This window comes from Ranitomeya variabilis, chromosome 5 (assembly GCF_051348905.1).
Source record: "Ranitomeya variabilis isolate aRanVar5 chromosome 5, aRanVar5.hap1, whole genome shotgun sequence".
NCBI classification, from domain to species: domain Eukaryota; kingdom Metazoa; phylum Chordata; class Amphibia; order Anura; family Dendrobatidae; genus Ranitomeya; species Ranitomeya variabilis.
In genome coordinates this window covers 556566426-556590562 of record NC_135236.1, presented here as the reverse complement: position 1 = coordinate 556590562, position 24137 = coordinate 556566426, and the positions used below count along the sequence as shown (strand labels likewise).

Below are 24137 nucleotides of genomic sequence, written 5' to 3'. Positions count from 1 at the left end.
GAGAGATGAGAAGTAGGTTTGTTTAGCTGTGGCGAGTGTGGTCTTGAAAGTAGTGAGGGACTGTTTGAATGCGATGAAGTGGTCGTTGGAGTGGGATCTTTTCCATCTGCGCTCAGCAGCCCTGGAAGCTCGCCTCAGTTCTTTGGTCAGGCTGGTGTGCCAGGGCTGTCTGTTGATTTTGCAAGCTTTGGTATGTGTAAGTGGGGCAGCAGATTCCAAAGCTACAGCTATTGTGGTGTTATATAGAGCGGCAGCGTCATCCGCATTGTGTATGGAACTTATGTCTGTGAGAGGGAGGAGGGATTCGGAGAATGAATGTAGGTCAAGATGTTTAAGATTTCTGCGAGGGTGTGAAAGTTTGTGGGGTGGGGATTGTAGACATGGAGTGGAGAGAGATGAGAATGTGAGAAGTTTGTGGTCAGAGAGTGGAAGAGGTGAGTTAGAGAGGTTAGATAGGGAGCAGAGGCGGGTGAAGATGAGGTCCAGTGTGTGACCATCTTTGTGAGTGGCTGCAGAAGACCATTGAGTGAGGCCGAAGGAGGAAGCGAGAGATAGAAGTTTAGTGGCAGCTGAGAGGGAAGTGTCAATGGGGATGTTGAAATCGCCCATGATGATAGTGGGGATGTCCACGGAAAGGAAATGAAGTAGCCAGGTGGTGAAGTGGTCAAAGAAGGTGGTGGCTGGCCCTGGGGGGCGGTAAATGGCAGCCAGTTGGAGGTTGGAGGGGGAGTAGATGCGCACAGAGTGCACCTCAAAGGAAGGGAGGGTAACAGAGGGTGGCAGTGGGATTGGGGTGAAGGAGCAGTTATCTGACAGCAGAAAACCAACTCCTCCGCCATGCTTGCTGCTGGGGCGGGGTGTGTGAGAAAGGTGGAAGCCACCGTAAGAGAGTGCAGCAGGGGAGGCTGTGTCAGAAGGGGTGAGCCAGGTTTCGGTGATGGCGAGGAAGGAAAGTTTGGTAGTAACAAAGAGATCATGGATGTAGGAAAGCTTGTTACAGACAGAGCGAGCGTTCCACAGAGCTCCTGTTGGTGGGACTGGGGAAGTGGGGGCTGGGCGAATGGGTATAAGGTTAGAGAGGTTACGGAAGTTTGTGATGGAGCGTGGATGGGAGGTAGAAATGACTGTGGGAATATGGTGAGGAGGACCAGGATTTGGAGAGATATCACCAGCAGTGAGAAGGAGGAGAGATAGTGTTAGCAGGTGGGAGCAGGAGAGGGCATGAGGGGGCTGCCTGTGCTTTGAGACAGAGGATTGTATGTTAAGGAACAGTTCTGATGAGGAGGTGAGATGGATGGGGAGGATTGGAGAGGAGATGAACAGTTCCTTACTTGGTGTGGGGATTGGGGGAGGTAGCAGAAAGTGAAAGAATATAGGGGTGAAAGTGACAACAAACTGAAACATTGTTTGCAGTGCCTGGCCAGTTACCTTCAGTTCCCTTCAGGTTCAATTCAGGTTTTAATTCTAATGTAATCCACACTTTTAGGACACACTTCTAGGGATCACACTGCAGACTGAAGTCTATGCAGACTTTTGCTATGCAATATTTGTACAACTAAGTGCGTTCAGGTGTGAAGCAGAGAGGAGTGGTCTCTGCTCATCTTGGTCAGAGAATTAAGGGTGGACCAGATGCATACAATCAAGCCTAAGTAAACAAGGTCATAAATATCACAGGGTAAGTTGGGGTTAGCTGAAAGGCATACCATGAAATTGCTAGGAGCAGAGGAAAGTCTGTGTGCAAAGCTGGGTGATGTACTATGTGCACTTCACTTCACTAACCCCAAGATGTTCACATAATGGAATCAGACCATGGCTGGAATAGGTAACCAAAAAAAAGCATCTCACCCATTGTAACCTGTATGTGGTAGTGCAGGGGAGAACAGCCCCAACGCGCGTTTCGCGTGGGCTTCTTCGGGGAGGGGGGGGGGCGCGATACATGCCTGATACGTCTATTTGTGGAGTTGTGCAATGGAAATTTTTGACACTGTGCTCTTTTATATATTTGGACTTTGTACTCTGTCTTGTATAGTTCAGAGAAGACGAAGTGTCTATCTACCTCATGGTGGTGGTTCCATTGGGGGTTTTGTCTGAATCACATTTTTGTGGAATTTACACAAACAGCAACGTAAGTGCTCAGCATAGAATGCAAGAATGTGATCCAGCCTTATTCTTGAAGCCATCAAAAAAGTTTGTAGGGGGCGTGGCGATGTAGAGGAGCTGTGCGGACGTGTTTGGCTGGAGCTCCCATAATCCTGACACACATCGTGCCATATACTTGCCCGGGAGGGTCCCTGTGGATACCGCTGTGCTCCTCTGGGTGCCTGGGGGTCCCCGGCTTCTGAGGGGGCGCAAGGTGCGGCTCCGGTCGGGTGAGCTCCTGGAGCGCACAGACGGAGGGCAGAGTCGACAGGAGACGGCGGCCATCTTCCCTGCAGCGTGCACTGGAGGCAGACGGCGCGTAGTGAGCCCCGCGGCTCATGAGGGAGCTGGCTGCATTCCGGCACAGCTAATCAAGGTACGAGAGGGGGATTGCGCGGTGTGAGTCCTGAGAAACGGACCCCGTGCTCCCCCTCATTAATACCATAAAGCGCCGCATAGCGCCGGCTGGCTCTGGTGCCACTGAGACTCCCTCCCCCTGCCCTGCAGCCCTGACAGTGGGCACAGAATCTGCCACAACTTACTGACGGCTGGCCACTTTAATTACACCCTGCAGCTGCTGGGAAGTGGAGCCCACATTTACTAACTGTTTCTTGGATTTTCCCCTACTCTGAACTCATAGCGTGGGGTCTGCAATATAATACTGACTCAGCCGGGTGTTGCTGGGAGGACCTTACTGGCTGTGTGTGCACTGTGACATATTGATACATTAACCAGGCAGTGGCTATACCTTGCTGAAGGGATAATTTGACTCTACAGTATTAAACATGAACCGCTCCAAAAACTCAGGCGCAGCTGAAAAACTTAGAAAGTATGTACCGTTGGATCCTCCTGACAGTGTACGCTCAAAAAAGAATAATCCCTCACCTGTGAGCAGACCTGAAAATCAATCAAAAAACTATGCCTCTGATGATGAGGAAGGTGGAGATCAGGAGGACTTGATCCTGAAACAGGCATCTGAACAACTGATGCAAGCTATATCTCTGACCAGGACGTCATTAACTGGGAAGATAGAGGAGGTGCACTCTGAGGTGGGGCGCCTTCGACAAGACATGCAATCCATGAGGGGTCATATCACAGAGGTTGAATCACGGGTATCTCGCCTGGAAGACAATTATGTACCGGTGGAGGCTAAACTGACAAAAGTGGCCGGCTCTATAAATGCATGGAAGCAGAAGGCAGATGATCTTGAGAACAGACTACGACGGAACAATATCCGTATCATCGGCCTACCAGAGCGCTCAGAGGGTCAGCACCCCGAAAAATTCCTGGAGGGCTGGCTCAGACACTTTGGGGGATGAATTGGAAGTGCATCTGAACAGCAAGGTGGATTGCTGTTGAGGGGAGATAGAGAGAAAAAAAAAAAAAATCTATAAATCTTCAGCACAGCGAGTGTGAGCGAGCTGAGTGTGACCTGAGTGTAAGTGTGAACGGCGGTAAGTGTGTGACTTGTGATTCAGTGACTTTGGAATCAGGGAGTTTCCAAGGGAGGAATTGCTTCTGTTTTTTTTTTTTTTTTTTTTTTTGGGTTTAATTAATACTTTGTATTTATTTTTAATTAACGTTTCTGTGTGGTGCAATCCCCATTAGGAAATGTGCTCCAAAATTGTTAATGCCATCCAGTGTACATCTTGCCACATGTATGCAGTCCTTGACCAGCCGGTCGAGGGTGCATACTGCTGTGCGAGATGTGAGCACATTGTGCATTTGGAAACCCAGATACTGGATCTAAATGTGCAGCTGGCAACACTGAGATCCATAGACAATATGGAGAGGAGTCTTCTGCTCACAGAGCAGACGCTCAATGGGATAGATGAGGAGGGGGATGGTAGGATGGAGCTGCAGGACAGTGTGGCAGTTAGCTGGGTGACAGATAGAAGGCGGGGTAGAGGGAAGAGTGCCAGGGAGGCTAGTCCTGATCTGGCACACCCCAATAAGTTTGCTAAGTTGGCAGATGAGGGGGGTGCCAGTGAAGGGGTAGCACTGCTGCAGCCAGGCATGTCCTCTGAAAGCCGGAGGAGTGACTGCTCCAGTAAGGAGGGAAATAGGAGAGCAGGGCAGGCCAGACAGGTGCTGGTAGTGGGGGACTCAATTATTAGGGGAACAGATAGGGCAATCTGTCACAAAGACAGGGATCGTCGGACGGTGTGCTGCCTACCTGGCGCTCGAGTCCGACACATCGCTGATCGGGTGGACAGATTACTGGGAGGGGCTGGTGAGGACCCAGCGGTCATGGTGCACATTGGTACAAATGACAAAGTTAGAGGTAGGTGGAAGGTCCTTAAAGATGATTTCAGGGAATTAGGCTGCAAGCTGAAAGCAAGGACCTCCAACGTGGTATTTTCCGAAATACTGCCTGTACCACGTGCCACGCCAGAGAGGCAACGGGAGATTAGGGAGGTTAATAAGTGGCTCAAGAATTGGTGTAGGAAGGAGGGGTTTGGGTTCCTGCAGAACTGGGCCGACTTCTCAGTTGGCTACAGGCTCTACGCTAGGGACGGGCTGCACCTCAATGGGGAAGGTGCAGCTGTGCTGGGGGAGAAAATGGCTAGAAGGTTGGAGGAGTGTTTAAACTAGGGATTGGGGGGGGGGGGGGTATTCATTTTATAGGAGGGGAAGATAGTTCAGATAGAGACCTGGGCACAAATAAGGAAGTTGGGGGTGGCGGTGGCATGGGGGGTGGGGTTAGAACAGTTAGTAATTTAAGAAAGAATAGAGGTACAGAGAGTAACATCAAGTGCATGTATACTAATGCCAGAAGCCTCGCCAACAAAATGGATGAATTAGAACTAATGTTGTTGGAGCATAATTATGACATGGTGGGGATATCTGAAACATGGCTGGATGAGAGCCATGACTGGGCTGTTAACTTGCAGGGCTATAGCCTTTTCAGAAATGACCGTACAGATAAGCGAGGGGGTGGGGTGTGTCTGTTTGTAAAATCGACCTTAAAACCCATCCTGCGTGATAATATAGGTGAATCTAATGAAAATGTAGAGTCCCTGTGGGTGGAGATAAGGGGAGGGGGGAAAAAATAATAAATTACTGATAGGGGTTTGTTATAAATCTCCAAAACTAATGGAAGCAATGGAGAATATCCTCGTAAAGCAAATAGATGAAGCTGCGACTCAAGGAGAAGTCATTATTATGGGGGACGTCAACTATCCTGAAATAGATTGGGGAACAGAAACCTGCAGTTCCAGCAAAGGTAATCGGTTTTTGACAACTATGAGAGACAATTACCTTTCACAACTGGTTCAGGACCCAACAAGGAGGGGGGCACTGCTAGACCTAATATTAACCAACAGGCCAGACCGCATATCAAATATAAGGGTTGGGGGTCACTTGGGGAATAGTGATCACAAAATAATAAGTTTTCATGTAACCTTTAATAAGATGGGTAGAAGGGGGGTGACAAGGACACTAAACTTCAGGAGGGCAAATTTCCAACGGATGAGAGAGGATCTTGGTGCAATTAACTGGGACGATATCCTGAGACACAAAAATACACAAAGAAAATGGGAGACATTTATTAGCATCCTGGATAGGACCTGTGCACAGTATATACCGTATGGGAATAAACATACTAGAAATAGGAGGAAACCAATATGGCTAAATAGAGCTGTAAGGGGCGCAATAAGGGACAAAAAGAAAGCATTTAGAGAATTAAAGGAAGTAGGTAGTGAGGAGGCATTAAATAAATACAGAAAATTAAATACATTCTGTAAAAAGCAAATCAAGGCAGCAAAGATTGAGACAGAGAGACTCATTGCCAGAGAGAGTAAAAATAATCCCAAAATATTCTTTAACTATATAAACAGTAAGAAACTAAAAAATGACAGTGTTGGCCCCCTTAAAAATAGTCTGGGTGAAATGGTGGATGAGGATGAGGAAAAAGCCAATATGCTAAATGACTTTTTTTTCATCAGTATTTACAAAAGAAAATCCCATGGCAGCCAATATGACTAGTGATAATAATTCCCCATTAAATGTCACCTGCTTAACCCAGCAGGAAGTACAGCGGCGTCTAAAAATAACTAAAATTGACAAATCTCCGGGCCCGGATGGGATACACCCCCGAGTACTGCAGGAACTAAGTACAGTCATTGATAGACCATTATTTTTAATCTTTAAAGACTCCATAATAACAGGGTCTGTACCACAGGACTGGCGTATAGCAAATGTGGTGCCAATATTCAAAAAAGGGGCAAAAACTGAACTCGGTAATTATAGGCCAGTAAGTTTAACCTCTACTGTGGGTAAAATCCTGGAGGGCATTCTAAGGGATGCTATGCTGGAGTATCTGAAGAGGAATAACCTCATGACCCAGTATCAGCACGGGTTTACTAGGGACCGTTCATGTCAGACTAATTTGATCAGCTTCTATGAAGAGGTAAGTTCCGGACTGGACCAAGGGAACCCAGTGGACGTAGTATATATGGACTTTTCCAAAGCTTTTGATACGGTGCCACACAAAAGGTTGTTACATAAAATGAGAGTAATGGGGATAGGGGAAAATATGTGTAAGTGGGTTGAGAAGCTGGCTCAGGGATAGGAAACAAAGGGTGGTTATTAATGGAGCACACTCGGACTGGGTCACGGTTAGCAGTGGGGTACCACAGGGGTCAGTATTGGGCCCTCTTCTTTTTAACATATTTATTAATGACCTTGTAGGGGGCATTCAGAGTAGAATTTCAATATTTGCAGATGACACTAAACTCTGCAGGGTAATCAATACAGGGGAGGACAATTTTATATTACAGGATGATTTATGTAAACTAGAAGCTTGGGCTGATAAATGGCAAATGAGCTTTAATGGGGATAAATGTAAGGTCATGCACTTGGGTAGAAGTAATAAGATGTATAACTATGTGCTTAATTCTAAAACTCTGGGCAAAACCGTCAATGAAAAAGACCTGGGTGTATGGGTGGATGACAAACTCATAGTCAGTGGCCAGTGTCAGGCAGCTGCTACAAAGGCAAATAAAATAATGGGATGTATTAAAAGAGGCATAGATGCTCATGAGGAGAACATAATTTTACCTCTATACAAGTCACTAGTTCGACCACACTTAGAATACTGTGCACAGTTCTGGTCTCCGGTGTATAAGAAAGACATAGCTGAACTGGAGCGGGTGCAGAGAAGAGCGACCAAGGTTATTAGAGGACTGAGGGGTCTGCAATACCAAGATAGGTTATTACACTTGGGGCTATTTAGTTTGGAAAAACGAAGACTAAGGGGTGATCTTATGTTAATGTATAAATATATGAGGGGACAGTACAAAGACCTTTCTGATGATCTTTTTAATCATAGACCTGAGACAGGGACAAGGGGGCATCCTCTACGTCTGGAGGAAAGAAGGTTTAAGCATAATAACAGACGCGGATTCTTTACTGTAAGAGCAGTGAGACTATGGAACTCTCTGCCGTATGATGTTGTAATGAGTGATTCATTAATTAAATTTAAGAGGGGACTGGATACCTTTCTGGAAAAGTATAATGTTACAGGGTATATACACTAGATTCCTTGATAAGGCGTTGATCCAGGGAACTAGTCTGATTGCCGTATGTGGAGTCGGGAAGGAATTTTTTTCCCCATGGTGGAGTTACTCTTTGCCACATGGGTTTTTTTTGCCTTCCCCTGGATCAACATGTTAGGGCATGTTAGGTTAGGCTATGGGTTGAACTAGATGGACTTACAGTCTTCCTTCAACCTTAATAACTATGTAAAATATGTAATTCTCCACCACCTTCACCGTGGAAAGAGCCCACAGGGTACCAACAAAATCTCTCCCTCCGGGCGCCCCGCCAAGACCCTTCTTGGCGCGTCTTCTTAAATGCAGAGACAGACACACCGCCCTTCGCATGGCAAGACAAAAAAGTCCTATCAAGTATAACAACGCCACTGTCTCCATATTCCCAGATTTCTCCATGGAGCTGCAAAAACAACGGGCTCCGTTCATGGAGATAAAAAAACAGCTCAGGGAGAAAAACATCTTATACTCAATGCTCTACCCTGCGAGGCTCAGAGTTGTCTACCGAGGCTCTTCCTCCTTTTTTGCAACTCCGGCGGAAGCTGAGGAGTGGATGCGATCATGTGTGGGGGCGGGCGGGGGAGGAGAAAAATCCTAAATGGATTGCTATCTTCTGTCATATGATTGCTCAGAATTTGGAACTCCCTCTCCGGATTTTCTTATTGTTGAGGGGAGCTCCTTTTGCCAACGTCCAGGAAAACAACTTTACCGGACTCTGTATTCAGAGATGGTATCCCCTTTTTTGGACTGGGATAAGTGGAGCATGAATCTTTGCTTCTTTTTGAAGCATTTTTTGTTTTTCATTGTTTTGGTTTTGTTAGTGGTTACTTGTATAGAAATTACTGCCATGTTTTTCTACATTACCAGTGTGATAGAAGCTCGGCGTGACATTTTATATGATGTTAGGTTGACAAGATATGGCGTCTGATATTGTATGCATGACTTGGAATGTGAGAGGTCTTGGATCACCTCGCAAGAGAGTTAAAGTATTTTCTCAGATACGACGCTATCATCCCCATATAGTGGCTTTGGTTGAAACACACCTGACCAGGGACTCTGCTCGCTATGTGCAGAAGCCCTGGATACAGTGGTCTGTACATGCATTCCATACCAGCTACTCCAGAGGAGTCTCTTTGTTAATTCATAAAGATATTAGATGGGAGGTTAGAGAAGTCCGGAGAGATCCAGAGGGTCGTTTTGTGTTGGGGCACGCGATTATGAACTCGCATGACTATGTTATAATGTGTATATATAACTTTCCCCCGGCTAATTTGTCAGTCATCAAAAAAGCAGTAGCATTCGCCCTAAATTATCCAGATGCGTATATTATGTGCATGGGAGATTTTAATTTGATAATGGACGAGTGTTTGGATAGACTTCGGTTAGATGACAGGGTCGTGGGTGTAAGCCCTTCACCGTCTCGATTGTCAATATTTATGGAGGGTACTGGTTGAATAGATTTATGGAGAACGCATCACCCGGACGTAAAAGAGTTTACCTGTCATTCATCCGTTAAACGCACTTTATCCCGATTAGACTACATATTCGGCTCCAGTAACTTGGCGGTACGAGTGGGGGAGGTGAGACATGGGAACAGGGGTGTTTCAGATCATAGTCTGGTAATTCTTAAACTTAAGCTTGGTCAGAAAAAGAATATTATGACTTGGAAAACAAATCCATTTTGGCTTAAATTAATAGGTTAAGAAGACAGGACTATTGACCAACTGGACTGCTTCATAACATCCCACCCAATGCCGCAAAATATGAATATTTTTTGGGATGCTCTTAAAGCATACCTGAGAGGATGTTTATCCTCTACCATCTCGTATATTAAGCGCTTGACCTCAAGGGAAGAAGTAGACATGGAGAAACGACTGAGGGACTCGGAGGCGGCCTATATAGCTAACCAGACAAGTGAAAACAGAGCAGAGTGGCTACACTCGTACAGACTACATAGTCAATATACTGACATTAAATCTAAACGCAAACTATTCTTTACTAAACAGGCATACTTTGAACTGGGAAACCAGTCCAGTAAACTCTTAGCATTTATGGTGCGTCAGCACAATACGTCCAATACTATACTTAAAATCCGGAAACCGGACGACTCAATAGTAACCTCGACAGATGATATAGTCCAATGCTTGTATGATTTCTATAAAGAGTTATATAGCTCCAAAGGGGATTCTGATACTTTGGAAAGCCTAAACTATTTGTCTGACATAGAATTCCCGACATTGACTGCTACACAGCAAGCCTTTTTGGACGCAGACTTTACTCTTGACGAAATAAATAGGGCCATAACAGATATGGCTTCTGGTAGGGCACCTGGCCCGGATGGTTTCCCCATAGAGATGTATAGAAAATATCGAGATATTCTGGCACCAATCCTATTGAAAGTCTTTCAGGGGATTTGGGAGGGTGGTTCCTTGCCAGATTCCTATTATGAAGCAAATATTATAGTCTTAAAAAAAGAAGGGAAGGACCCCCTAGAATGTGGATCTTCTCGTCCGATTTCATTAGTTAATGTGGATTATTAGATTTTCACTAAAATTCTAGCTAACAGGTTAAATACGGTAATACTGGATATAATACACCCAGACCAGACGGGTTTTATGCCGGGTAAGAGTACTTCTATTAACATCAGGAGGATTCAATCAATAGCTCAATATAGTACGTTGGTACCTGGGAATAAATGGGCCATGGCCTTGCTGGACGCGGCTAAGGCATTTGATTCTCTTGAGTGGCCTTTCCTATCTGCATGTCTACGATATCGATTTGGTCCTAAATTCCAAAACTGGATTGCCGCATTATATCTGAAACCGAAAGCTCGGATAATTATTAACAACTCTATTTCTGAATCATTCTCCCTAAAAAGAGGGACTAGTCAGGGATGTCCTCTCTCTCTCCGGCCTTATTTGCCCTTGCGATAGAGGCACTAGCAATTCGTGTGAGGTTGACGTCATCTATTAGGGGTATCAAGATAGCAGATCGCACAGATACTATTGGTCTATATGCAGACGATATGGTGGTGTTTCTGGACGAGGTGGAGGAGACTCTACCACATGTAATTACCATTATAGAGAGATTTGGCAGACATTCGGGACTATATATTAATTGGGGTAAATCTGCCCTGATGCCTCTTTCTCGTGACTCAGTGGCACACCTTGATGTGTTATTCCCATTACCGGTTGTTTCTAGCTTTAAATACCTAGGAATAATTATATCAAAATGCAGCAGACTTGATCTACAGTTTAATATTCTACCGTTATTAGATTTTGTTAAACATAAATTCGCTATATGGAGTAAACTGCCTTTATCTGTCTCAGGTCGCATAAACTTGATAAAAATGATACTTCTCCCGAAGCTTAACTACTCCCTCCAACATAGTGCAGTACCGGTTCCTAAATCCTTTTTTTCAAACTTAAATTCATTAGCTACATCCTTTATCTGGGGGAAGGCCAGACCCAAACTTAAATTGTCTACTTTACACAGATCTAGGCAAATGGGAGGGGCGGCGTTGCCAGATTTTTTTTTTATGTTATTTAGCTGGACAGCTTAGAGCTCTGGGAAAGTGGATGCCTGGGGGATGTTTGCCGAATTCGGAGAGCCATCTAGCCAATGCTGCCAAGATTGACTGCCCATTGGGTTTCTTGGAAATGAACAAACCTTCTGCTCCTAGACTATCACCATTACTTAGGCTAGCGAGGCTAATTTGGCGGCAGGTGAAGAAGGTAATTCACTTTGATGGTATTGTAGCCGAAATGCCCTTATGGGATAATGAATACTTCCCGAGATTATTGAATCACCCGTCTGCTCAATTCTGGATATCACACGGTGTTTCGTCGCTTAATGATCTTTATGACCAGGGTACCCTGATGTCCTTTGAACAACTGCAACTTAGGTATGATATACCAAGGCCTCAATTCTTTTGCTATCTCCAACTTAGATCGGCGATTCAGTCGCATGTTCGTAGCGTGGAAGTGACACAAGCAATATCTTCCTTCCCATTGATAGGGATTTTTAAGTCACAGGGGCCCTGTGGCCTCATCTCTGCATTATATACTTATATGTTATCCGTAGGTGCTGATGCTGCTTTGCTGCCAGTCAAGGAAAGGTGGAAGGTCCTGGTGCCTGATCTTCAGGGCGAGGACTGGGAAATGGTCCTTGAGTCCCCAACCAAGGTGTCCCCCCTCAGCTAACAAAATGATACAGCTATATATATTACATCAATCATATTTAACCCCGCTGCGACTATTTAAAATTGGGTGGTCCCGGTCTTCGGAATGTCTCAGATGTCATGTGGGGGAGGCAGATTTCATACACATGATATGGGAATGTCCAATTATTCTTTCTTATTGGGAAGAGGTAACCTCGTTGTTGACCTCTCTTGTACATATTCCCGTCCCCCTGACTCCGTTAGTGTGTTTGTTCGGGGTATTAGAGGAGGAGACGTGGGACCACCATGTTCAAATTTTCTTAAGAGAGACACTTTTCCTGGCAAGAAAGTTAATCGCCTTGCGGCGTTGGATGGGTACCACACATCCATCTCTTAGGGCCTGGATAGAGCAGGTAAAATTAGTTGTGCTGTACCAACGTACTTTATATCAGAATAGAGGCTGTTTGGAGAAATTTAATAAAATCTGGGATTTGTGGAACTCATCGTAACTCACCATGTCATCACGTGGTTGAGGGCCTAGATTCAATATGACAAAGTTTGAGAAACTATATTATTCACGTTGAGCTTCAACGCTATTCTGTTAAGGTGGTGGAGAGGCTTTTGTTTTGGCAGTAAAATAGTTCTAGTTTTAGGATTTTTCAGTATACGAGGCATACTATATAATACCTTGAGTTTATATGATCCAATCGGTGTATTAAGATTTATGTCAATGAAACTATCATCAAAATGTAATTGCACTGACTTGGAAATTTGTGAACCGTGTATGTACACTTGATTTATGTGATTTAATAAAGAATTAAAAAAAATAAATAAATAGTTTGTACCCTAAAATGATACCAATAAACACTTGCAAAAATTAGAAATTGCTGGTCAACTTTTAACCCTTCTAACTTCCTACCAAAAAAAGTTTGAAAAATGATGCAGATGTAAAGTAGCTGTGTGGGAAATGTTGTTTATTGACTATTGTGTGTAACATAATTTTCTGATTTCAGGGCATAAGAATTAAAAGTTAAAAATTGTGAAATTTTTGAAACTTTCACCACATTTCTGATATTTTCACAAATAAATTCAAGTCATATCGAACAAATTTTACCACTACCATGAAGTTCAATATGTAACAAAAAAAAGTCTCAATCAGTGGGATCCGTTGAGGCGTTCCAGAGCTATAACCACATAAAGTGACAGTGGGCAGATTTCAACAATTTGTCCTGGTCAGGAAGGTCTAAATTGGCTCAGTCACTAAGGGATTAATCCGTGTTTTGGGTCCATTATTCATTCATTTTTATTCCTTGGTCTATATGACTAGCTCCATAGAACTAGAGCAACTTCATATACAATGAAACCACAAATTCCCCTATAAGATTAATACAGGACCAAGAAGAAATCCCAAGATATTTAAAGATAAAATAATAAATTGAATTAATCAATATTAAAAACTCACACCTAAAAAAGCAAGAAATGCCGTTTAGGGGACGCTGAGCAATAAAAGCCAGAAGGAAAAGAAAAGGATGTAATGTAAGGTATTTGGAGGATGGCTGCACAGGGTAAATACAGGTCCAGTGACTCCTTATATCAGATGAACCACCACAGTATTATTATTTATTATTATACCGCCATTTATTCCATGGCGCTTTATATGTGAGGAGGGGTATACATAATAAAAACTACAGTAATCTTAACAATACAAGTCACGACTGGTACAGAAGGAGAGAGGACCCTGCCCGCGAGGGCTCACAATCTAGTGTTTGTACAAACATCAATGCGTGTAATTAGACTACATCTAATCAATTCTTCACAAACTAACTATGCAGTCCCTTTGAATGCGGTAGAACAAGAGCTGACCATGTAGAGATGAGAATACTAAGGGTACCGTCTCACAGTGGCACTTTTGTCGCTACGACGATACGATCCGTGACGTTCCAGCGATATCCATACGATATCGCTGTGTGAGACACGCAGCAGCGATCAGGGACCCTGCTGAGAATCGTACGTCGTAGCAGATCGTTTGGAACTTTCTTTCGTCGCTGGATCTCCCGCTGTCATCGCTGGATCGGTGTGTGTGACACCGATCCAGCGATGTGTTCGCTTGTAACCAGGGTAAACATCGGGTTACTAAGCGCAGGGCCGCGCTTAGTAACCCGATGTTTACCCTGGTTACCATCGTAAATGTAAAAAAAAAAAAACGTCCTAGCCGTCTGCTTCCCGCACTGACTGACTGCCGGCCGGAAAGTAATAGCAGAGCACAGCGGTGACGTCACCGCTGTGCTCTGCTTTCACTTTACGGCCGGCACTCAGTCAGTGCGGGAAGCAGGCAGGGAGGGACCTGACGGACACCGGAATGTGAGTATGCATACCCGGGGACTTCGGCATCGTTGGTCGCTGGAGAGCTGTCTGTGTGACAGCTCCCCAGCGACCACACAACGACTTACCAACGATCACGGCCAGGTCGTATCGCTGGTCGTGATCGTTGGAAAATCGTTTTGTGTAAAGGTACCTTAAGAGACCAAACGGAGTCTTATCTGTGAATTATATGCCCAACGGTAAGGGTTACTAGGAAGGTGACTATGAAGATATATTTAAAATAGATAAAAAGGAAGCAAGCACATAAATTGTGCAAAGAGTTGACACGAAATAGCAAGCACTTTATATTTCCAACAAAAGTGTGTACATGTGTTAAAAAAACAAACAGAAAAAAAACAACCTGGTGCTGCAAAACATTTACCCCTACCATAAAATAAAATAAAATATGGCTGAAGAAACGTCTTGGTGTGCTCAGAAATGGTGACCTCATAAACCTTATAATTAAAGGGGTTGTCCGGTCCTAAGATGAAACATCTGCAGGTTTTGAAACCTCTCTGCACACGCTCTGTCATGTATGCAATATGCATACTCCCGGGTAGAACCAGTCTAGTGTATTCGGGCTCGCTCTATGCACTTGTATGGAGTGAGGCCATGCCCACTAAACTGGCTCTGCCCTTGAGTATGCAAATCGCCTTCCTGATTGCCATTCCCACTGTAGTGAACTGTGAATCCTCAGCTTTCATGCACACCCTGATTACAAGCAAACAGGTCACAGGTGAGGATGTTACATTTAGTAGCCAGTTAAAACTATTTGTGTTAACTTCTGTGCATGTTAGGCCTCTTTCACACTAGCGTCGTACACTGCACGTCGCTATGCGTCGTTTTGCAGAAAAAACGCATCCTACAAAATTGCTTGCAGGATGCGTTTTTTCTCCATAGACTTTTATTAGTGACGCAGTGCGACACATTGCCACACGTCGCAACCGTCGTGCGACGGTTGCGTCGGACCGTCGCCAACAAAAAACGTTGCATGTAACTCCGCCCCCGCCTCCCCGCACCTCACAATGGGGCAGCGGATGCGTTGAAAAACCGCTGCCCCCGTTGTGCGGCGCTTGCACAGTATGCGTCGGTGCGCTGCAACATCGCATTGCGACGTGCAGTGCACAACGCTAATGTGAAAGTAGCCTTATCAGGCCAAAATCACCAGGGTATATTAGCTTTTGATCAGGGTCATTTGGATGTTTTGTGTTGTCATTATGATTTAGGAAGAGAAAACACAGTAGTTTGACAATAAATTGCTTCACCCAACCACTAACCATGAGTGGAGAAAATGTTTTGGTGTTATCATTCATAATCTATGAAAAAAGGCCAAGAAAGCAAAAATTCTGACGGGGTATGTAAACTTTAGAGCACAACTGTAGTTGATTAGCTTTCCTGGATTACTGTGATAACTGCCCTCCACTTTACTATGGTTGCAGTCTGTTTCTTACTTGGTTGCATGTTATAGCAAATCCTAGAATATTCGAGAGACTGAATCTTGTGATTTTTTTTTTTTGTTTGCCCTGGGTTCTTCCAATTGATTGCACCTCGTTTTCAGGTTGAGCAGCAAAAACAATGCCCGTCCTAACATACTAGCAATGGATTTATGCATGTGTGATTTTTACTCTGCTACGAAGGAAAACGCCAAGGGTGAACAATAGAGAAGATTACTTTCCTATTAAAGAAATTCACTAAGTTTCAGATTGCAATCATCATTGGTCATTCATTTTCCGACTTCTTGATGTGTAGTTTAGATTCAGACTCTGTGGGTGTGCTCCTCCCAGTAACACATGCTGGATGTAAGGTGTGCACAGTGTGCTGCTGTCTTCACCGTATTGGCACAGCTTTATTCCTGGAAGGATTCCTCTCTACAGTTATTGATGGATCATTATTTCTACAGCTTGCGTGAGCTGCCCTTATACTCTGTCAGAGCAATGATGGTTTTGTAAACCCATTCCGAATAAGAAAATATTTGAGAAAAATTATTTTTTTTATGAATATCTACAAATGTTTTGACAAACCTTTGGGTAGTGTCTTAATATAAATTCTTCTGTTCTCATTGTAGGCAAGTGGGAATGTCCATGGCATCAGTGTGACGTCTGTAGCAAGGAGGCAGCTTCATTCTGTGAAATGTGTCCTAGTTCATTCTGCAAGCTGCACCGTGAGGGCATGCTCTTCATCTCCAAGCTAGACGGTCGTCTATCCTGTACTGAGCATGACCCATGTGGACCACACCCTTTGGAGCCAGGGGAAATTCGAGAAAGTGAATCATCCTCACCTGAAAATGTGTCTTCTGCGCTAGCTAAATCTAAAAAGGACACAGCCAAGGAGAAATCTTCAAGTGATGAGCATAATTCATCACTAACAAAAGTACTGATGGCCCCATCGGTGACTAGTACCTCAGAATCTGGAAATGTTTTGCTGACTCTTGAGGAAAATTCCCCACCTGCTCCTAATGTTTTGGTAGGCTCCTCTGAGAATACATCTCAGTCAGCTGGCAAATTACTCTTGACACCTGGTAACCAGAAACCACCAGTGGGTGGTAAGTTATTTCTTTCATCGTCTGCACAGAAACAGTTACCTACAGGGAAAGTACTCTTAGCCTCATTAGGGAAGAAATCATTATCTCCTGGTAAGGTTTTGTTAGCTTCTATAGGTAAAAAAAATCTATCTGCCGGGAAGGTACTATTGACTTCTGTTAGTAATAGCGCTAATTCATCAGTTAGTAGAGTGTTGCTATCTCCTACAGGGAAACAGCCCGTATCAACTGGGAAGGTTGTATTGACAACTGCTGGAAAATACCCAATCGATTCTGGAAAGGTCATCCTGACAACTGCTGCTGTAAAACGACAGACCGCTGAAGAAACACTTGCTGATGAAGACAAAGAATTGAAAGAGAAACTTGATTCTGTTAATACTTGCCTGGATGAAATAGAAACTGACAATGCTGTTCATCCTGTAAAGAGACCTCTGCCTAGTTCAGAAGACAAGCGTGAGTCTTCTTTACGGGGACGATTGACCCGAGGCACTACTGAACAAAAGCTTAATGACTTGCATAGAGTAAGCATTCTCCAAGATAAGCATCTAGAAAGTCCTAAAAGTCTGCAGTCGAAAAGATCACTCAAGCATACATGTGCAGATGAGCCAACCAGCCCTAAACTAACTTGTTCTATGCCAGCAGAAAAGGAGAAAACAATTGTTCAATCACCTTTGGATGAGTGTGCTGATTCAGTACAGAACCTAGACCCTGCAACAGACCACCAAACAGACAATGAGAAATCGTCCAACAATCCACCAGGAGAACTTTCAGTTGGCATTGTAGAAAACTCATCTCTTGGTGTAAAGCAGGAGCAGTCTGAAAACGTTGCTACTGATTGTCAGACGAAAACTGAATCTAGCCCTTGTCCAGGACCTTCTGTGTGTATAGAACCAGACAAGGAATGAATCCTAGAACTAATGCAATGGACAGATAGAAATAGACGGTTGTGACTGACTGAGAAATCCCACGCTCTGGCTGTCATGTATACAGGCAAACAAAACGGTTGCAGCGTGATCAATATGTAGACATTTGACAAGCAGGCTGCTGTATTTAGTTTTTGCTTTTTAATTGTTGGCTTCTTGCAGTTAGAGAATTCCCAATCATGTCACTGATGAGCGGCTTACGTCTTGTAATGCATCAGTGGGTTTTATGTCTAGTAAATAATCAGGTCAATCGCTTTTCTTTGAAAGAGGCTGTGTTCTGTAAGAGCAATAAGGCACTTCTATCAATGTGGCAAGTCTGCAGAAGTTATGGGCCTTAATGGCAGGGAATAGAAAGAGGTGCCTTATTACATTGAGTTGTATTTTTAACTGTTGATATCCAGAAACCTTTAAATGCCAATGGACCTCAGAAGGGTTATTTGTGTGTGCTTTGGGTTAAGAGTACCTGTTCTGGTCAAATTAAGATCTGTTACTGCATGTCTGAGGTTTCTTCCTATGACAGAGTACAGTGTGTGGCCACAAAACCTCAAGAATTGTCTTGCTCATGCCGAAATACAACTACCATTGTAGACTATAATGGCATGTGTTGTGGGATGTTACTGCAGTATTAATGTGAATCCTTCTATATAACTATTAAGATTTACATCTTCTAATGAACAGCCTTATTTCCAGTTTGATGGCAAGTCTAAGGAACATCATGGTAATAGTACAGCCCCACTTTCACAATGCTGCAAGAAGAGGTATATTGTTCAGTTGGTACTACTGCATTAATGTTTGTCTTAAAGATCCCAACAGAATGTTAGCAAAGGGTAACGTAGTAATAATAATGGTGGAGATTAAGGCACAATAGGAAGGTGATGTTTCTTATCCGATCTTGTATTGAAGGGAATCTGTTGGTAAGGTCAACCCTCCTAATCCTTCTACATGGACATGTAGGTCATAGAATGTTGAATGCAATATTATGTGATATCCCATGTCTTAATCCAGAGTAATACATGTATGTTGTATGTAAATGACTTGTTAAGACCTATGGGATGGACACAGATCTCCATGAGAATCGCCTCCTAGCTTAATTTAAATAAAAGGAGGCATTGCCAGTGTTAGACATGTCATAACTAAAGATAAACTTGGCACACACGAACGTGAATGCAGTGAAGATTTCATAAAGAGTACATACAGTAGACGTTTCAGTCAGTTTAGACCTTCATCAATGTACCTCACTTAAGTACTTATAGATTTTATGGGTCACATAGGGTTAAAAGTACCCCACTTGGAATAGAGAGACGATCTCTGATAAAGCCGGGTCTGGCGCAAACGGACAGGAGTGACGGCCGCAGTATCCACCGCTAGTCCAGTGTGACACACTGTTACAATCACAACAAGCACACTTGTAGTTGTCTTCTCACAGTGCTGTCAGCTCTGCTGTACTTCCCTCCCTCACACACTGCCTGCCAGTGAGATGACTGCTATTACAAATGACTGGAATGAGACAAATGTCACTTATGCTGCTGTGTGATTAAGAGAGTCAGTCAGGTCTCACACTCCTAATGCCCTTTTGATTAAAATAAGCTCTGGAGGCAGATTCTCTCAGAGATCTGCGTCCGGCTCTTAGATCTTCACTGCTCATTTGCATTTAACAAATAAGTGGATTTCTCTGGAATAAGACCTCAGATTGCAGATAGCACTATCCTTTTATTCAGCTTCCTATGACCTACGTTCCCATATAGACAGCTTAGCAGGGTTGAGCCTACTGACCGATTCCCTTTAAATCACCATCTTGAACTCATTATATTACTTATGAAACCCGAATTGTAGTAATTGTTCAGACCTGTTTTAATTGAATGCGGTTTGTGTATAGGCATATTTTACGAAGTGGACAGGAGATTCTTATACATGTAGTAGAAATAATGTGAATTGTTGAGAAATGCTATTTAAGCTACAAAGATGGCAGACGATATGGCAGCTGGATTTCACTTTTAGTCACTGACCAACAGTGGTCATTTCAGTCCCATGCACACCACACTAAACCTTCTCTGCACATGAAACTTACACCTGCCTCCATTGAATCTGAGCAATCTCACTGTGGGGATTTTGGTGCTATGGGCAGCTGTGCATAATGTGTTACTGTATGTTTTTTTTTTTTTGAGGAGTTTTTTTTTTTTTTTATAAATATGCATAACTTTAGTTGTAAACCTTGGTGTTGGTGTCTTTACCAGTGCCTCTATGACATGAATATTCACTTTTACATTTCTGTTTTCCTCCAGTCCTGTGAACATTTGTAAATTTTCTTTCAATGGTTTGGTTTAGTGTGCCGAATTTTTTTTTTTTTTTTTTTTTTAATAAACGAGACCATTCTGATTTTAAACCATTGTAAATGTATGGATGTTGTATAATTATGGTGGGGGGTTTTGTACTTTCTTTTTAATTATTTTCTGATATCTATGGTTGTAGACAAAACAAAATCCTTTTTTTTTTTTTTTCTTCACCCCTCCGTTAACCATCCCAGCCAGTGCCACAGCAAAGCTCCAAGATGAACTGTAACCAATGGCTGAAGATCCCAAGGCATAAAGTGTTGACACTCTTGAAATTGTACCAGAAAATGTAGTATTTCTCCCAGAAAATTATTGCATATGCATATGTTTATTTCCTTCTGTGTGTATTGGAACACCACCAAAAAAAGGCAAATTCGATAGAATTTCTCACAGAGCCCCCAAAATGGGCCGGACAGAATTGTTGTCACCCTCAACTTAATATTTGGATAGACACCCTTTGGAGTAAAAAACTGCAATCAGTCGCTTCCTATAACCACCAACAAGCTTCTTTCACGTCTCAACCTGAATTTTGCACAACTCTCCTTTTGCAAACTGCTCCAGGTTTCTCATATTTGAAGGGTACCTTTTCCCACAGGAATTTGAAGATCTCTCCACAGGTGTTTAATGGGATTTAGATACAAACTCATTGCTTGTCACTTGAACGCTCTAGTTCTTTGTTTCCATCCATTTTTGGGTGCTTATTAAAGTGTATGGAATGATTATCCTGCTGAAAGACCCATGACCTAGGATTTAAACCTAGCTTTCTGACACTGGGCACTACATTGCAACCCAGAATTCTTTGGTAATCTTAAGTTTTCATGATGCCTTGCACACCGTTAAAACATTCAGTGCCAGAGGCAGCAAAACAACCCCAAAACATCTTTGAACCTCCACCATATTTGAGTGAAGGTACTTTTCTTCGTAGACCTCATTCCATTATTGATAAACAGTAAGATGATGTGCTTTACTAAAAGGTCTATCTTGGTCTCCTCTGTCCGCAAGACACCGTCCAGAAGGATTTTGGCTTACATACGCACATTTTAGCACACTTCAATCAAGCTTTTTATATCTGTGTCAGCAGTGGGGTGCTCCTGGGTCTCCTGCTATAGCGTTTCATTTTATTCAAATGTCGACGGCTAATTTGCACTGACACTGATGCCCCCTGAGTTTGCAGAACAGCTTGAATTTCTTTGGAATTTGGTTGGGGCTGCTTATCCACCATCTAGACTATTCTGCATGGCAACCATTCATCAAATTTTATCTGCCATCCAGGAAGAGTAGCTACAGTGCCATGGGTTGTATGCTTCTTGATTTATGTTGCGCACCATGGACAAAGAAACATCAACATCTGTAGATGTGACCTTGCGATGCAAAGATTCAGTCAACTTCCCCCTTTTTATGGTTTCAGGTGTGATTTTCATACTGCCCACATCTGTTACTTGCCAAATGTGAGTTTGAACGAGCATCACATGCTTGAAACTTGCTTACCCACAATTTTGGAATGGTGTCAACAATTTTGACCAGCCCATTTTTGAGTTTTGTGTGACATTATGTCCAGTTTGCCTTTTTTCTGTTTTATTGTGTTGTTCCAATACACACAAAGGAAACCAACGTGTATAGCAAAACATATGTCATTGCAATAATTTCCGGGAGAAGTGCAAATACTTTCAGCCATGACTGTATATGCAATTAATTTTCAGCTTGGGCTGTGAATATTTAAGGAGTATAACAATCTTTCTCCAAATCCAACTATATTCCCCTGGGCACAGACCCAGTTATCAGATCATGGCAACAGAAAAGGAATGGGGCAGTCCTGTAGTACAATAAGCACATTGAGGGAGAGGTGTAAACAATCTGTGGGGTTACATTGTTTTAGAATGGCGAGAGTAGCAGGTTGTTTTATTTGTCGTAAAGGCAAATTATAATCCATCCAGAAACGGACCATTCCGTCTAATCACTTCATTGAATATTCCACTGTCTTTGTTTTGACCTACTGTCACAAAAAATAATTTTAGGATGAACGCGAATAGTTGTAGACTGTGGGATAAGCCTACTAAAATGCCATGTTTCAGACTTTCCAAACACTGGTGCTACCCAACTGTATAATGGAGAAGAAATCCACAAGAAAACTTTTCTTCATCTTTCGGCCTGTATGTTAGCTGAACGATCGAATAGATGTGGGGCAGAACTCGTATCACATGGTGAGAGTGGCACATAAGACATGAGGCTTTTTTGCTTTTGTTTGGGACTGCTTTTCTCCACTAGTGGAAGGTGGCTGTGCACCTTCTATGAATATGTACTGTAATTCTCTGTATATAGAAGGAAACATGATACTGTAAAGTTTAAGTCTACACCTGACTCCTGTCTTATTGTCTGTTTTATTTGCTTGGTTAGGAACTTGGATGAACAGATTTTCTCATCTACACTAGGATCCATGCCAAATAAATCAGAATATCTGTTTCTCAAAACAATAGTCTTTGCATTGATAATTTTCCATTTATTCAACAATTATTGGAATACTGAGGGAGGCTCTATATAAGGCCGGTGTCACACGTTACATTTTTAAGCGTTTTTTTTTATATACAAATTTTAGCTGTGTTTTTACAGTGCCAGCAAAGTCTTAGATTTCACAAATCTCATGTACACAGCTTGTTTTTTTTTTTTTTTGTCCGCAGTATTTTGTGCAAAACCTGAGATTTTGCAGAATGGAACATATGACACTTTTTAGCTTTTTTCACCCATTGAAAGCAATGGGTGATGAAAAAAACAACAGATAGAATGCAGGTATCCGTTTTTGCTCTTTTTTTTTTTTTTGTGCAAAAACCTGAAGTAGAATCGGATTTTTCTTTCCACTAAACTTTATCAGCATGCGCAAGAGACAAATGTACCCTGACAAAAAAAAAACATAACAACTAAGCAAAACCGGCTTTTTGAGGCAAATTTCTTACTGCCAAGAGAGCAGGTTTTGCCTTAGGAAAAAAAAAAAAGTGTGAACATAGCCTTAAGGTACCTTCACACTGAGCGACTTTACAACGAGAACGACAGCGATCCGTGACGTTGCAGCGTCCTGGATAGCGATCTCGTTGTGTTTGACAGGCAGCAGCGAACTGGATCCTGCTGTGACATCGCTGGTCGGAGCTAGAAGTCCAGAACTTTATTTGGTCGTCAGATCGGTGTGTATCGTTGTTTGACAGCAAAAGCAACGATGCCAGCAATGTTTTACAATAGTAACCAGGGTAAATATCGGGTTACTAAGTGCAGGGCCGCGCTTAGTAACCCGATATTTACCCTGGTTACCATTGTAAAAGTAAAAAAAAAAAAACACTACATACTCACCCTCTGATGTCTGTCACGTCCCCCGGCGTCCACAGGGTTAAACTGCTTTCGGCAGGAGCACTGCTAAATGCACGCGCTGCTGCCGAGCTTCCCTGCACTGACTGTCAGTGCCGGCCGTAAAGCAGAGCACAGCGGTGACGTCACCGCTGTTACTGCCGGGTGCCGGCGCTGACACAGTCAGTGCAGGAAGCTCTCGGCAGCAGCCCGTGCATTTAGCAGTGCTCCTGCCGAAAGCAGTTTAACCCTGTGGACGCCGGGGGACGTGACAGACATCAGAAGGTGAGTATGTAGTGTTTTTATTTTACTTTTACAATGGTAACCAGGGTAAATATCGGGTTACTAAGCGCGGCCCTGCACTTAGTAACCCGATGTTTACCCTGGTTACCCAGGTGCTACAGGGGGACTTCGGCATCGTTGAAGACAGTTTCAACGATGCCGAAGTTGTTCCCCTGATCGTTGGTCGCTGGAGAGAGCTGTCTGTGTGACAGCTCCCCAGCGACCTAAACAGCGACGCTGCAGCGATCGGCTCGTTGTCTATATTGCTGCAGCGTCGCTGAGTGTGACGGTACCTTTAGTCTTTTTTGCTGAAATGCCGTCAAGAAATAAGGATTATCTTCAAACTAAAACTTCGATACATATGACAGACTAGGATTGCTTGTGTTTAACCCCTTCACGACCTATTGCATATATGTGTATGTATATATAATGTATGTGTCATAGGTTGTGTCCTTGGTGGCTGACTGCCTGGGTGTGCAGGAGACCCCTGTAGTTGTCATTGCCCACTGGCCGGTGTTCTTA

At 43.3% G+C, this 24137-nt stretch overlaps 1 protein-coding gene across 4 annotated transcripts in view; it reads left to right on the top strand.

Moving 5' to 3' along the window:
- The window catches only part of NSD1 (nuclear receptor binding SET domain protein 1), a 159238-nt gene extending 136877 nt beyond the window's left edge, over positions 1–22361 (top strand). For all 4 annotated transcript variants that reach the window (XM_077265941.1, XM_077265940.1, XM_077265943.1 and 1 more), the window contains exon 23: positions 16277–22361. In XM_077265941.1, the coding sequence (XP_077122056.1) occupies positions 16277–17655 (1379 nt within the window). In that variant the 3' untranslated portion in view covers positions 17656–22361. The remainder of the gene's footprint in view (positions 1–16276) is intronic.
- The last annotated feature ends 1776 nt before the right edge of the window (positions 22362–24137 follow it).